The sequence below is a fragment of the Vanellus vanellus genome (genome assembly GCF_965231255.1).
Source record: "Vanellus vanellus genome assembly, chromosome: 1".
Lineage (NCBI taxonomy): Eukaryota > Metazoa > Chordata > Aves > Charadriiformes > Charadriidae > Vanellus > Vanellus vanellus.
This window is the reverse complement of record NC_138905.1, coordinates 188,965,236-188,977,351: the sequence shown is the minus strand read 5'-3', so window position 1 is coordinate 188,977,351 and position 12,116 is coordinate 188,965,236. Positions and strand designations below refer to the sequence as shown.

General features: G+C 40.9%; 1 protein-coding gene across 1 annotated transcript in view; it reads left to right on the top strand.

Moving 5' to 3' along the window:
- ENOX1 (ecto-NOX disulfide-thiol exchanger 1) overlaps positions 1-12,116 on the top strand; it is a 142,819-nt gene that overhangs the window by 53,827 nt on the left and 76,876 nt on the right. Inside the window, exon 6 of the mRNA XM_082486950.1 lies at positions 2,783-2,995. Coding sequence (XP_082343076.1) covers positions 2,783-2,995 — 213 coding nt within the window. The remainder of the gene's footprint in view (positions 1-2,782; positions 2,996-12,116) is intronic.

Genomic DNA, 12,116 nt, shown 5'->3' with positions numbered 1-12,116 from the left:
TGCTCAGAAAGTCACTGATTTCTGGGTGAAAAAAATTAATTTACAATGAGTTCTCTTATGCCAGTCACTGAGTTGTCAACTCAATAATATAAAAGTTAGAAATGAAGGTGAAATAAGGAAATGTTTAAAACTGTAGAGAAAAGATTTTATTAACTAATGTGCTCCTCTTGTGCATATATTACCCTCTAGCATTTTTTAATGTATCTTCTAATTATGTAATCAATGATGTTTACCAATGCAAGGGTTTTTTTTTCCTGCTAGTGCAGGGCCATGAATTAACTATAACAGGCCCACAGACCTCTTCTGCAGCTCCCTGGCAGTATAGTATATTCAACACGGGTTGTCAGCATGTCCTTTTAAATGGGTTGAATCTATCTGGCAGAAGGATGGCATGTTCATGAACATCCCTTACAGACACCAACTGTGCCCAATAAAAAAACAAAACGAGAGGAGGGGTGTGTTAATTTCATGTAGACTCTATAGCAAAACAACATGTGGCTGTGTACCGGGGAGACATTAAAGCACGAAAAAAGGAGAACGGTTCTGTGCAACTGATTTTCCTCATGTATCTCCATGAAACGTTTTCGCTCGGTTCTGCACACTGTTTCTTCACAGGTCGTGGTGCACCTCTTCAGAGGTGCTTCTGTGTATCATTCATCCCAACTTTGCTGTTCATGTCTTGACCTAGATTGAATGGGATAATTTACTCTAAATGGTACTTCAGTGTTGGGTGATAAATTATGTGTGATGATTTAGATAATGATGTCTAGAAGGAAAAAAGGAGGAACATTCAGCTGTAGTTACTCTCTACTCACAATCAGCCGCATCCTTGGTGTTAACAGGCTAGTGCCATCGGCAGGGTGACCTGACTGTACAGACTGTTGGAAATTGCATGCTAACATTGCCAGAAGCCATTACAGGTTATTCTTATTGACTACTGTAATTATAATAAACATTATGTTCCAGGGATGAGCTCTTGGCTGTATTGGATCCGTGACAACCATCTCCCATTTATTTCAGAAGGCTGAAGATTTTACCTTAGCGTGGAAAGCCCTACCCTAGTGTTTTCCTGCAACGAGGAGGCTTTGCACGAGTCTTGTTAACATTTGGCTTTTCTGAGGCCCAAATTCAGCCAACCTAAAGCTAGGACCTAGACCCTAATCCAAGGGGACAATATGGAAAGAAAAGATGCCCATCTGAGTCTTCCTCCCCAGAGTCAATTACTTAATGAATGATGAATCGTACGTTACTGTAAAGTCACAACAGATACATCATCGTACAAAGGGAGGGTGTTATGATGCTCTTATTTTGCAAATTTTTTTTTGGGGGGGGACCTTGGGTGAACATGCCTATCCAGCTGTGGAGAAAGCATGTTTCAGTTAATAAGATGCTAAAGATCAGGCAATGTAAAATCTGTTCTTCACAGGCTGTGGGCACAGAGCATGTCGCTTGTCCTCTCGGTACTTTGGGCTCCTCACCTTTTAGGGAAGTGATTACTTATTCAGAATAAAAGCCCAAATCGTCACTTAAGAATTACTCGTTCATTATTCTTTGTACATGGAAAGCAGAGTCTTACAAACTGTGTCCCACATTTCTGTATCAGGTAACACAGTTGGTTGGGTTTAATATTTTGCAATTTTCATTTGAAGTGTCTTTTGTTTGTAACTATACTACTTCTCCCCACCATAACTGCATGCCTTCTCTTATAGAAAGGTATAGCTACCATCTAAAATATATATAAATAAATCTAACCAGCAAGGACTAGATGAGATGTTTAAAATGATTTGTTGAGAAATGGAAGTTTTATAGAATAAAATCCTGGGGAAAAAATGAGATCGAATTGCCCAGAAATGGTGCCACAGGAAGACACTCTGTTGTAATAACATTTTCTTGCAGTTCAGCCTAAATGGGACTTAAAAAGAAATGTGTCCTCTTAATCCTGATGAAGCCAGAAGTGTAATGGATGCTGTGCTAAGAGTCTTCCGAGGATGCTGAGAGCACTGTCAGAGGAAAGAAGATTACTTGGGGAAGAAGTGCACAAAATCTAGCCACCATTTTTGGCAATCTTTCTGCAGAGAAATATAACTTTAGTTACCTGAATGGTGAACACGAAGCTGTAATCCAGGTGTTTGCCTGGATTTGTCTGGACTCCTTTAAAAAAAATATGTAAACCAAAACACAGACAAATGCAAAATACAAAACAAATACAGACGCATCATCTGTTCAAAGCAGTTCCTTGTAATTAATCAGTACTTTGAGGAGGAATTGCTCAGCCTCATCATTGTTCATTAATTAAGAATGTGATGTTAGCGAAATCTGTTGACAAAAGTACGGCTGAGCCCAAGATCCAAGACTGAGCTTTCAGCCAAGCAGATTAACACGGACATATTTCATTTCCTTGGTGGGTCCGGTAACACAGAGGTCTCCTCGCTCCTGCTGTAAGGTCATTTCATATCACTGAGCAGCTTAAGGGAGACATTTTTAAAAGCAAGGAGTCAGGACACAAAGAAGCGGAGGGAGGGGAGGGTGATGGGGCTGTATGCTTTTTGTTGTGAGAAAGCTATTAAAATAAGCAGAAGACAAGTCTTGAAGGAAGATTTATGTGGCTTCACGCGGCAGTATTGGCTTCCTACATCTGATAGAACAAAGGACCCAAAAGTTGCCCAAAATGATATACTGCAAGCAGGATTTATGGTGATTTTAATGTGACACGGAGCAGAAAATGTGTTCTCGGCAGGATATTTATGCCTGCAATTTAAAACCTGTGCTTTGATTGTTCTAGATGATAGCAAGTTTTCCGAGGCCATCACCGTGCTGCTCACCTGGATCGAGCGCGGCGAGGTGAACCGTCGCTCTGCAAACCAGTTTTATTCGATGGTGCAGTCGGCCAACAGCCACGTCCGCCGGCTCATGAACGAAAAGGCCGCTCATGAGCAAGAAATGGAGCAAGCCAAGGAGAGTTTCAAAAATGCCTTAACGGGGATCCTCACTCAATGTAAGTAGCTCCTTTTTGTCCAGTGTTGTCGTAATGATGGTGGTGGTGGTGGTAGTGGTTTTGTTTTTTTTTTTTTTATCATTTTGTTTGTTTGTTTTGGGGGTAAGTAGTTGCGATGCAGTCATATTCTACTTCATATCCTATTCCATACTCTGTGGCAATTTGGAGGAACAAGGACCATTCCTAAGAGCTTATTTCTCAAGGTGAGCAAAGTTTCAGTAGTTTTTTTATTAATAGACAAAGACGTGCTCTATGCATAATGTCTACTGTTGCGTAGACATAACGCTTCAGGAACGGACCAGACAGAAGCCTCCCTGCTCTGAGCCAAGATCGTACTTTTGTGGAGAGAAGTGATATGTAGCCTGCACCTTGCAGCTAGTTAACTAGGCCAATTACAGAATAGAGGACTATTAGGTTAAATTTTTAGTCTGGGTTTAGGTAAAAGGAAGTAGGATTCGTCAACTTTTAGGGATATATTCACAGCATACAGTCCACCCCCACAGTAAAAGAATATGCCGTACTGCTGCTGGCATCGGGACTGCTTGGCTGAACAATGCCAGTATTAATTTGGCAGATAAACTGCCTTAAATATTTAATGCTGGCAGCTATTTCCTTAGTACAGAAATATAATCAATGAAGTTACCTTAATGAGGTTCCCTCATAAAACAATAATTGGGATGCTTGCCTAGAAGTGTTCTTCAAAGGGAAGGGAGGAGAAGAGAGAGGAGAGGAGAGGAGAGGAGAGGAGAGGAGAGGAGAGGAGAGGAGAGGAGAGGAGAGGAGAGGAGAGGAGAGGAGAGGAGAGAAGAGAAGAGAAGAGAAGAGAAGAGAAGAGAAGAGAAGAGAAGAGAAGAGAAGAGAAGAGAAGAGAAGAGAAGAGAAGAGAAGAGAAGAGAAGAGAAGAGAAGAGAAGAGAAGAGAAGAGAAGAGAAGAGAAGAGAGAAGAGAAAAAAGAAAACACAAGAAGAAAGGAGAAAGGAAATTAATTTCATTGTTGCTGGGTTTTAACATGTCTACTCATGGCAAGAGGCTTTATGGTATTCAGAGGGTGGATCCTGAAGCCAGGTCTCATATGCAAGCTAAAAACAAAAACCAAGACAATTTACCACATGGAGGACAATGCAGTTACTCTATAATTTCTGAATCACACCCCTAATCTTTACATTAAAAAAATAAGCCCTAAAGGCTTTTCTGCAATATTTTTCTGGTCCTTCAGTGGTCATCCTTCAGAAGTTAGGGCTGAAGGCAGAAGCTTGGATAGACTTGCCTGGGTTAGGAGAGCAGCCCCTGGAAGCTTCCTACCTGTGGAAGATGGAGAGCTCAGCATCTTGGAAGACCAATTCACACCAGGGCATGTGTCCTTCTAATTTAAGGGCTTAGATGCCCAAACTTAGGAAGAAAGACTCCGGGCCAAAGGCACTTGATTTCTGAAGATGTATGTTCAGTGAATAAATTTTAAAGACCAGCTAATTCCCTTGGCAATTCGCTAGGCAATGTCATCTTCCTTCTCAGCAATAAAAAGGCAGTGTGAGGGGCAGAGATGCAGGCACCACGCGTGGCCATGCTGTTCAGTTCACACCAGGGCCTCTGTAGTTTTGTGCGCCGCAGCCAGCCCGAGCATTTGGAAATGCCTTCTTCAGCTGCATTAAAAAATTCCCCCATTGTCAGCAGGCTGAACTTTAGTTAAATCAGTCTAAATTAGCCCGTTTGTCACCAACTGTTGTAGAACATCTGTCACTTGGAAATAGAGATCCCTGTAGTTTCAGGTGGAAACTTGCAGTTTTGGCTATCTGGTTTGTTCCTGTAATGTGCTGAATGCTGAATTTACAAAAGCAGAAATAGGTCTAGCTTCAAAACATGAGTTTCAGAGTGCCACAGCACAACAGCGCTTGGAAGAAGAGAGTTTCTGACGGGTCTGGCATAGGAGGACAAGGTCAGCAAAAAAAAAAATTAAACAGGCTCAGGGAAAGGTGTTACACTCTGTGGATTTTATAAGAACAAATTTTACGAGCTTTCCAGATGCTCCACATTGGTTATTTTATAAACATCATAAACATTGGCCATTATTAGCATTAATGTGTCTTATTAAAATTCTCTGCAAACTTGCTACGAACAGATGGGTGATGGTTTTGCTTTAAACGTGTATATGCCTAAGATTGCTAAACATGAAGACTGTGAAATGAGCTTCCCTTTTTCAAGAATTTTCCTGTATTTGAGTTGATCTGAGGAATGTTTTTCATGCGTCCTTTTCCATTGTTTTCCCACAGCCCTATATAATAGGTTACAATATGGCATTTGCTTTATGAAGAAGAAATTGAAAATACTAGATGTCCAAAATAGGGGGTGGGGGGTTATTAAATTCTGCAGAGTGGCAAAAAAACACTTCTGCTGTTCTGCAGTAAGGATCCAGAAGTCCAGTGTAATGCTGCAGCTGCGCGGCCATTTGACATAAATATTACAGTATTTTTAAAATACCGCGTAGCGTTCCTCTGTTATGAACTAGGTCAGATGTCCGACTGCAAGCTGACCATTCTGGACTTTCTTTGCAGTCAGCAGAGAACAATAAGCATCTCTAGGGGATGAGTCATCAGACCAACCTCATGGTGCTCTTCCAACAAGATGAATCATCTCTTGGAGACGCCATTTTCTCTCTGCTGCCCATAGAGGACTCGCAGGGGGCCTAGCTCAGAACCAGATGTCCAACTTTTGTGTGCCTTGTTCAGAGCAGATTAATCCCACTTATTGTGTGTAGTCTTGATACAGAAGGACATAGCATAAGGGAAGAACTTGGATTTAGCTAAAAATGCCGGCATTGTAGCAGTGAATATTATGGGGAGTGAAGAAGAATTACGTAAAGAAAATGGGCTTCAAGTGCACTCACCTGGAACACACACACTGTCTATGTGGGTCTCAGTATAAAATGCTTTCTTATTAATGAGGATTAGTGTGGCCAGAACATTTCAGCTTATGGACCAACTACTAAAGAAGTACAGGTATTGAAATCCCCGCTACAAATTTCTGCCTGGAGGTATTTAGAAGATTACCAAGCGGATTACCCCTAAATATTTGGGTTGAATGTTCAGCATGTGAATTAATTACCTGACCAAGGTACTTGTGCCAGGATAATCAGTGAAATAAAGTGTATTACTGCTGTCACACCACCAATTTACAGCCCCTGATTTAAGTTCTACAGGGAGTCTTAGCCTTGTTGTGGTGCTTTTTCAGTTATTTAAGGGATATATAGAGAAAAATATCCACTTCCTTCTTTTTTTATTGAATTACTTAGTTTTTCTAGATTTGAATCTGTGCTTAAATTTTTTTTTTTTCAGGATTTTGAATAGTGCTGTCTTTGTGGTTTGCTTTCTAAATTCTTCCACTTTGCTTCCACAACACAGTTATGTGTGACACTGCTCCCTGACTTTCCATGTATCTCCATTTCATTTGTTCCCAAACTACCTTTTCAGCCTAAGGCTTATAGATGTTGATCCTCATGTTTAAGAAAAATGGAAGCCCTAGAGACATCTGCATTGGGCTGGTTTTTTTTTTCAGACTACACCAAAGCTGCTGTTCTCTCCTCTGACTTTCTCCTCCATGCATTGGAAATGTCGTTTACCTCTTATTGAAGCTTCAGACTATTTAGTGCACTGTCCCTTGACAGCATTTTCAAAAGTACCTATAGATGAACATCCAAAATCCCATATACAAAAGTTAATTTGATATCTCAAGAGACAGACACACAAGGGGTGGAAGTGTTCCAGTACGCAGGTAGATAGATACACAGTGTAATTAACAGAAGTGCCCCACGGCTGGGTACTGAGCAGCTAATGGCACTCACTTATTTGGTCGTTTTTGTCAATTTTACTAATGGATGAATCTTCAAGGGACTTAGGCACCAGGTCCCCATCAGGGTCTACGAATCAGTCTCTCGACTGTCTATAGGGAAAGAGTGGGAAGGTGGTTTTTATCATGGAGTCCCCCGGCCAGATTGCTTCCTTGTCATATGGTGGCCTTCACTTTCACTCTCTCCTTGACCTTCAGGGAATTTTGGTGCCTAGTGACCAGGATGTTCTTTCAGAAAGATATGTTTAAATATCCTGAATGCCAGTGAAGGAACTGAATCTAAGCCTGCTTCCTTCCAAGAGTGCTCTAAATGGTGAGGTCTGAAAGGCAATATTGACCTTCCTTCGGGTGGCTTTTAGGCACCTGATCCAGAATGATGCCAGCTGGAGGGAGGTGTCTCCTTGCCTCCTGTAACTTGGCGCTGAACGCAGAGAACAGCTGCATATATCTGGCACATTCCCACCCAGGGGATGCGTATGCATAGTCCATCAGCTACTTAAGGCAGTGGCCTTATATGCATTCCCAAGCGTGAAGCCCTTCCCTTGTACTTTGCAGGACGCCTGACATTGAACCCATCACAGTTGATTACAGATAATGACCAGGAGGTTAGAATGTGTCAAAATGCAGGTCTGAAGGTGTGGATATACACCTAGTTCATCCTACAGGGCAAGCTGGAATATAAACCTGCAGAGTCATTTATTCCAGTGTAACTAATCATGGATGTGTCCTTACCTCCTGGTGGACGTGAGGTTGCTGGAAAGGGAAGGCAATTCCCAGCAGCCCTGAGATCCCTTTGTGCATTAGCTGGCATCAGGGAGATGTGCTGCAGGTTCTCACCCCACCTTGGTAAGCGGTAATTAGCTCATTGACTCTCAGTAAGCAATTTTTGACATGGAACACAGACTGCCTAAATCACTTAGACGTTTAAAGTTGCCATCCTGAATTCCATTCACAATGGATAAGTGACAACCCTACTGTTGGCATTAGTCAAGCGAGTGGCGATCCAGTATAGGAATCCCCAGCACTCGCTATTCAGGGCCAGTATACACCAGCAGGCAAACCTGATATTTCGAGGGGATCTGGTGGACAAGCTACATACTGACACATTTTTTTTCCATTTCAGCTACTAAATTTTGTTCCATCATAATAAGCAGTAAACTGTTACGAAGTTTAATGTGTTAATACAAGTGACAGGATGCAATCTTCAGTCATACCGCCAAAGTATTTGTAAATTGTAAAATAAGTTTTTCCGCTAACTTAAAAGAAAATGCTGGGATCTTTTTCTTGGTACAGTTCTAATTGTGGTCAGGGACCAAAACCTTGTAGTTTTTGGCCACTTGTGAAGTCTTAAAATACAAAGATTCATATCTGTGGATAAAAGTGGCAGGAAAGACGCAGTGAGAATCTGTTTGCCCAGACAATAAGCTGACTTCTGAGAGGGTCAGAAAAAGCACTGCAATTTTAATTATGTCACTGGGGTACCTTTGCCACAAAAGCCATGATGATGGCAGAGGAAAAGCCATCTGTACGTGAGTGGTATCCCAGCATTGCAAGGAGCTGTGATCCAAGCGATATGCTATGATGCTCTGAATCTAACAGCTCCTATATAGGCGCACTACAGCACTGAGCTGTTATGGGTGAGGAGGGAAGCAGGGAGGCAACCGGAGTGACTGAAGTATTAGGGACCATCTAAAGCAAGTACACAGCATCATCAGCCAGAATTTTATGACAACTCTACCTGCCATTGCCTGCTTTGATTTTTTGAAAATAATCTCGAGATCCATAGTCCAGTTCCAGTCATTGCGTAGTTATTCTTCCCATCGTGCTATCGAGACAAACTATTTTTCACTCCACAGCTCAACATACAGGGTGCTTTACCACTTCTTTCCGCTGCTAGTGAGCTTGTTTGGTTCCCTATGCTCTTGCGTTGCATGTAAAGGTGTAGATGGAAGTAAAAACAAAGAGATACTCGTCTTTCAAGAAGTCCTGAAGCCAAAGAAACCTGGAATTATGAGGTTATGGAGTTTACCTGCCTAGCTTGTTGCTAAGTGTCCTTAGCCCTTTTATTTGTGACACAGGATATGAAGTTAGATATATCTTTAAGCTGATTCAGTAGGGCTGTTATTAAGAAGAATCAAAGGTTTGGAGAGAGGACTGTGTGTTGTGTCCCCCTCCTTGGGAAGGTCAGGACTGCGACCTCAAGTTTTCTCTCCCTTCCTACTGAAGGGCTTTAGTGGTGTATTAGAGCACTCTGACTTTTTCTCGAATAGCTGGCAGGTATCTGATATAAATTTCCCTCCTCCCCCACCCTCACCCAAAATAAATTGAAGTTAAATAATTCTGAAGGGAAATACATTCTCAGCAGACTGAATTAAATTCTCCTCTCTTCTGGTTTGGTCATTTTCATTCTCTGATCTCTCTGGATATGATTTAATCTGTTTTAGCATTATCAGTGCCTTCACAGATAAAATCTGTTTTTTTTTAATAAAGAAAAAAAAAAGAGAAAAAAAACTGTTAAAAATCCTTTTTGAGCTTTCTTCAAAAAAGGATTGGGTTCAGTTTTGTTTTTCTCATTACAGGTTCACTTCAAAAGTTTCTCTCTTGCTTTAGAAAAGGTAGAATTCACGTTGATATGATGGTGATTACTAAAATCACCATCTTATCTGATTTGCTTTAAATTCTGTACTGCAGTCCTTTTTCCCAATAATCCTTCCACTTTTTAGCATATTCTCTTAGTACTAAAAATGAAGCCAGTTTCATTACAGATATTGAAAGCATGCTGGTTAAAATTCTCATAGCAGTCAGACTTTTTATATACATTCATGCTTTCCAAGTATTCTTTCAATTGCTCTGCATTAATAACAACTTTTAAAAGGATTTTCCTGCTCTTTAATTGTCCGGTCTTACAGTCTTTCTTTCATTTGCCAGTGACTAATTCAAAAATATGAGCTTACTTTATGTGCAATTTTTAGGTCATCATTAAGCTCTTTGTGAACGAGATTGAGTCATATAATGTGTTTTTACAGTGCAACCCAGGTCTCAGTTGGTGTCATAGAATGCCACTATAGTACAAATACAAACATTAATCATTCATGTCATTAGTTGCCACTATTACTTTCTACCTTGATGTATTTCTAAAAAAAAAAAAAAAATTAAATACAAAATAACCTCCACAATCCATCCAGTCCCTTTTGATTAGCTCATTTAGTCAGTGTGCTTTTTGCTTGCTTCTGTGCTGATAATTTGTCCGGTGAAGCTCAGCTGGGTATCTCTATTCCTTTTTACTTGTCCTCCCATTTTCCATCTCATGTACACATGTTCTCAAAAGCATTTCTATCCAGGATGCTGCGGCAATGGCAGAGAATAGAGATGAAAGACTCCATTTCGATTTTACCTTGCATTCTTATAATTCCTCCCCACTTTCTGGCAGCGTAACCCTTTGTGGTTGCAGCCTGTAGTGTTTCAGATAGCTTATGCCTTTGTGTCTCATTTTCTTTGAATTTCTTCGTTCCTTCCATTGTCTGTAGCCTTCACTTCACCTAAAGTCAATAGGAATCTTGGTATCGATTTGAGCGTGGCCAGAATTTCAACAGAAGCGTTTCCTCTGTTATTTTTAAGACTCCTTTTTTTTTTTTTTTTTTAAAGGTAGGCCATTAAATATGCATGGTGTTTTATAGCAAAATAAAAGCACTGCCTCACAGAAGACTTAGTCTAAGCCCCAATTTTGACAACTCACGCCACTTGCCTGGAACCTGCAGGATCTTCTAGATGATGGAGCAAGGTTCAAAACAAAGAAGCGTGCTCTTGAATCACATGGAAATCTGTGCTTGGTTTTGAGCGGACTTGCTGAGTAGGGATGGAGGTAAAGGCCCAATGCTTCAAAGAGCTGAACCGTAAACGTTGTATGGGAATGAACAATAAGGGATGAGAGTAAGGCATTGGAGCAAGGGAGGAAAGATGGTGGTTTCACCCAAAAGGTGTTCTGAGTTGGCTGCGCGCGCATATCATGTGGCTTGCACATCTAAAACTGTTCAGGCTGCTTATAAGTGAGTGAATAAACCTTGTAAATATGACTATGAATATGAATAACCCTACGCAACTATGACTGGTTGAAATACTTACTCCCTTCATTAGGCACTAGTCTTGCTTCATGTCAAATCACTGGATTTGTCCCAAGTGGTGTAGTTTGTGATGATCACAGAGGTGTTATGGGGGCAGGAAAAGAGTTTTGGAAAGGGATAGACTATGTGGGAGGGAAAGATGGACACACACAGAAAGAGGGAACAAAAATACACAAGTAAGATGAAACTGGAGGCAGTAAACAAAGAGAGAAGGGGACAAGTCATGGCAGGCAGGGGAACATAAGGTATGGCAACAAATGGAAAAGTTCCCACATAAGATGTGTGAGACGATTTTATTTTTTGATTGCCAGAAAAGGCTATGGCTGTCGAAGCCTTTTCGTCCACCTCTCTATTCTATTTCTTCAGCAAAAGAAACCATATTATGCCCAAAACAAATATAGCCCTTGTGATCTCCTAGGAACATTCTAATCTGCAAGATCCCCAGACAATTATTACTTAGAAAGAGTCCCTTCACTTAATGGGACCTGAACCAGAGTACAGTCACATTTATGATGTTCCTTCATCTCAGAGTTCCCTTGGGGTTCTTTTTTTGGACAGGCTTACAAAAATAGTTGTTCCTACTTTTGCTATTTTTAAATCTGAGAACTGAAAAAATGGTCCGCCTTACCATAAGTAACAATGAGAACAGCTAATTAAATGCAGCGCATTGGGGATGGCTTATAATCTCCTCAAGCTGATGAAGAAAGTGGCATTCGCTTAATCTTGCTTTGAGTTAGTGTGTGTGGGGGGGGAATTGTGTGGTGGGTTGGTTTTTTTAGGTTTGTTTCTGGATGTCAACACAGGGTCCATAAAGTCTGTTCTGTAATATGAGATGGTGGCATTAAAAGAGCAGGTACTGTACATTTGTACCTGCCCCAGTGTGTTGTGCTGGCCTGATGTCAGGTTCCTGTTTGTTGAGAAATTACATGGAGTTGAAGTGGTCTTGTTGAGTTCAAGTGATTTATCACATGGCACAGCGCCAGCACTTGCTGTTACACCAAGCTGTCAGTTTCTTTGTTGTAAATTAAACCACGTTTCACAACCTAAAAGATTTTCAAAGGTTATTTTGTAGACAGATTTTCTAGCAATACCTTACAGGACAAACTGGGCTCTCTGTAATCAGAGTGTGGGTTTTTTTATTATTATTTCCAATTATAGCA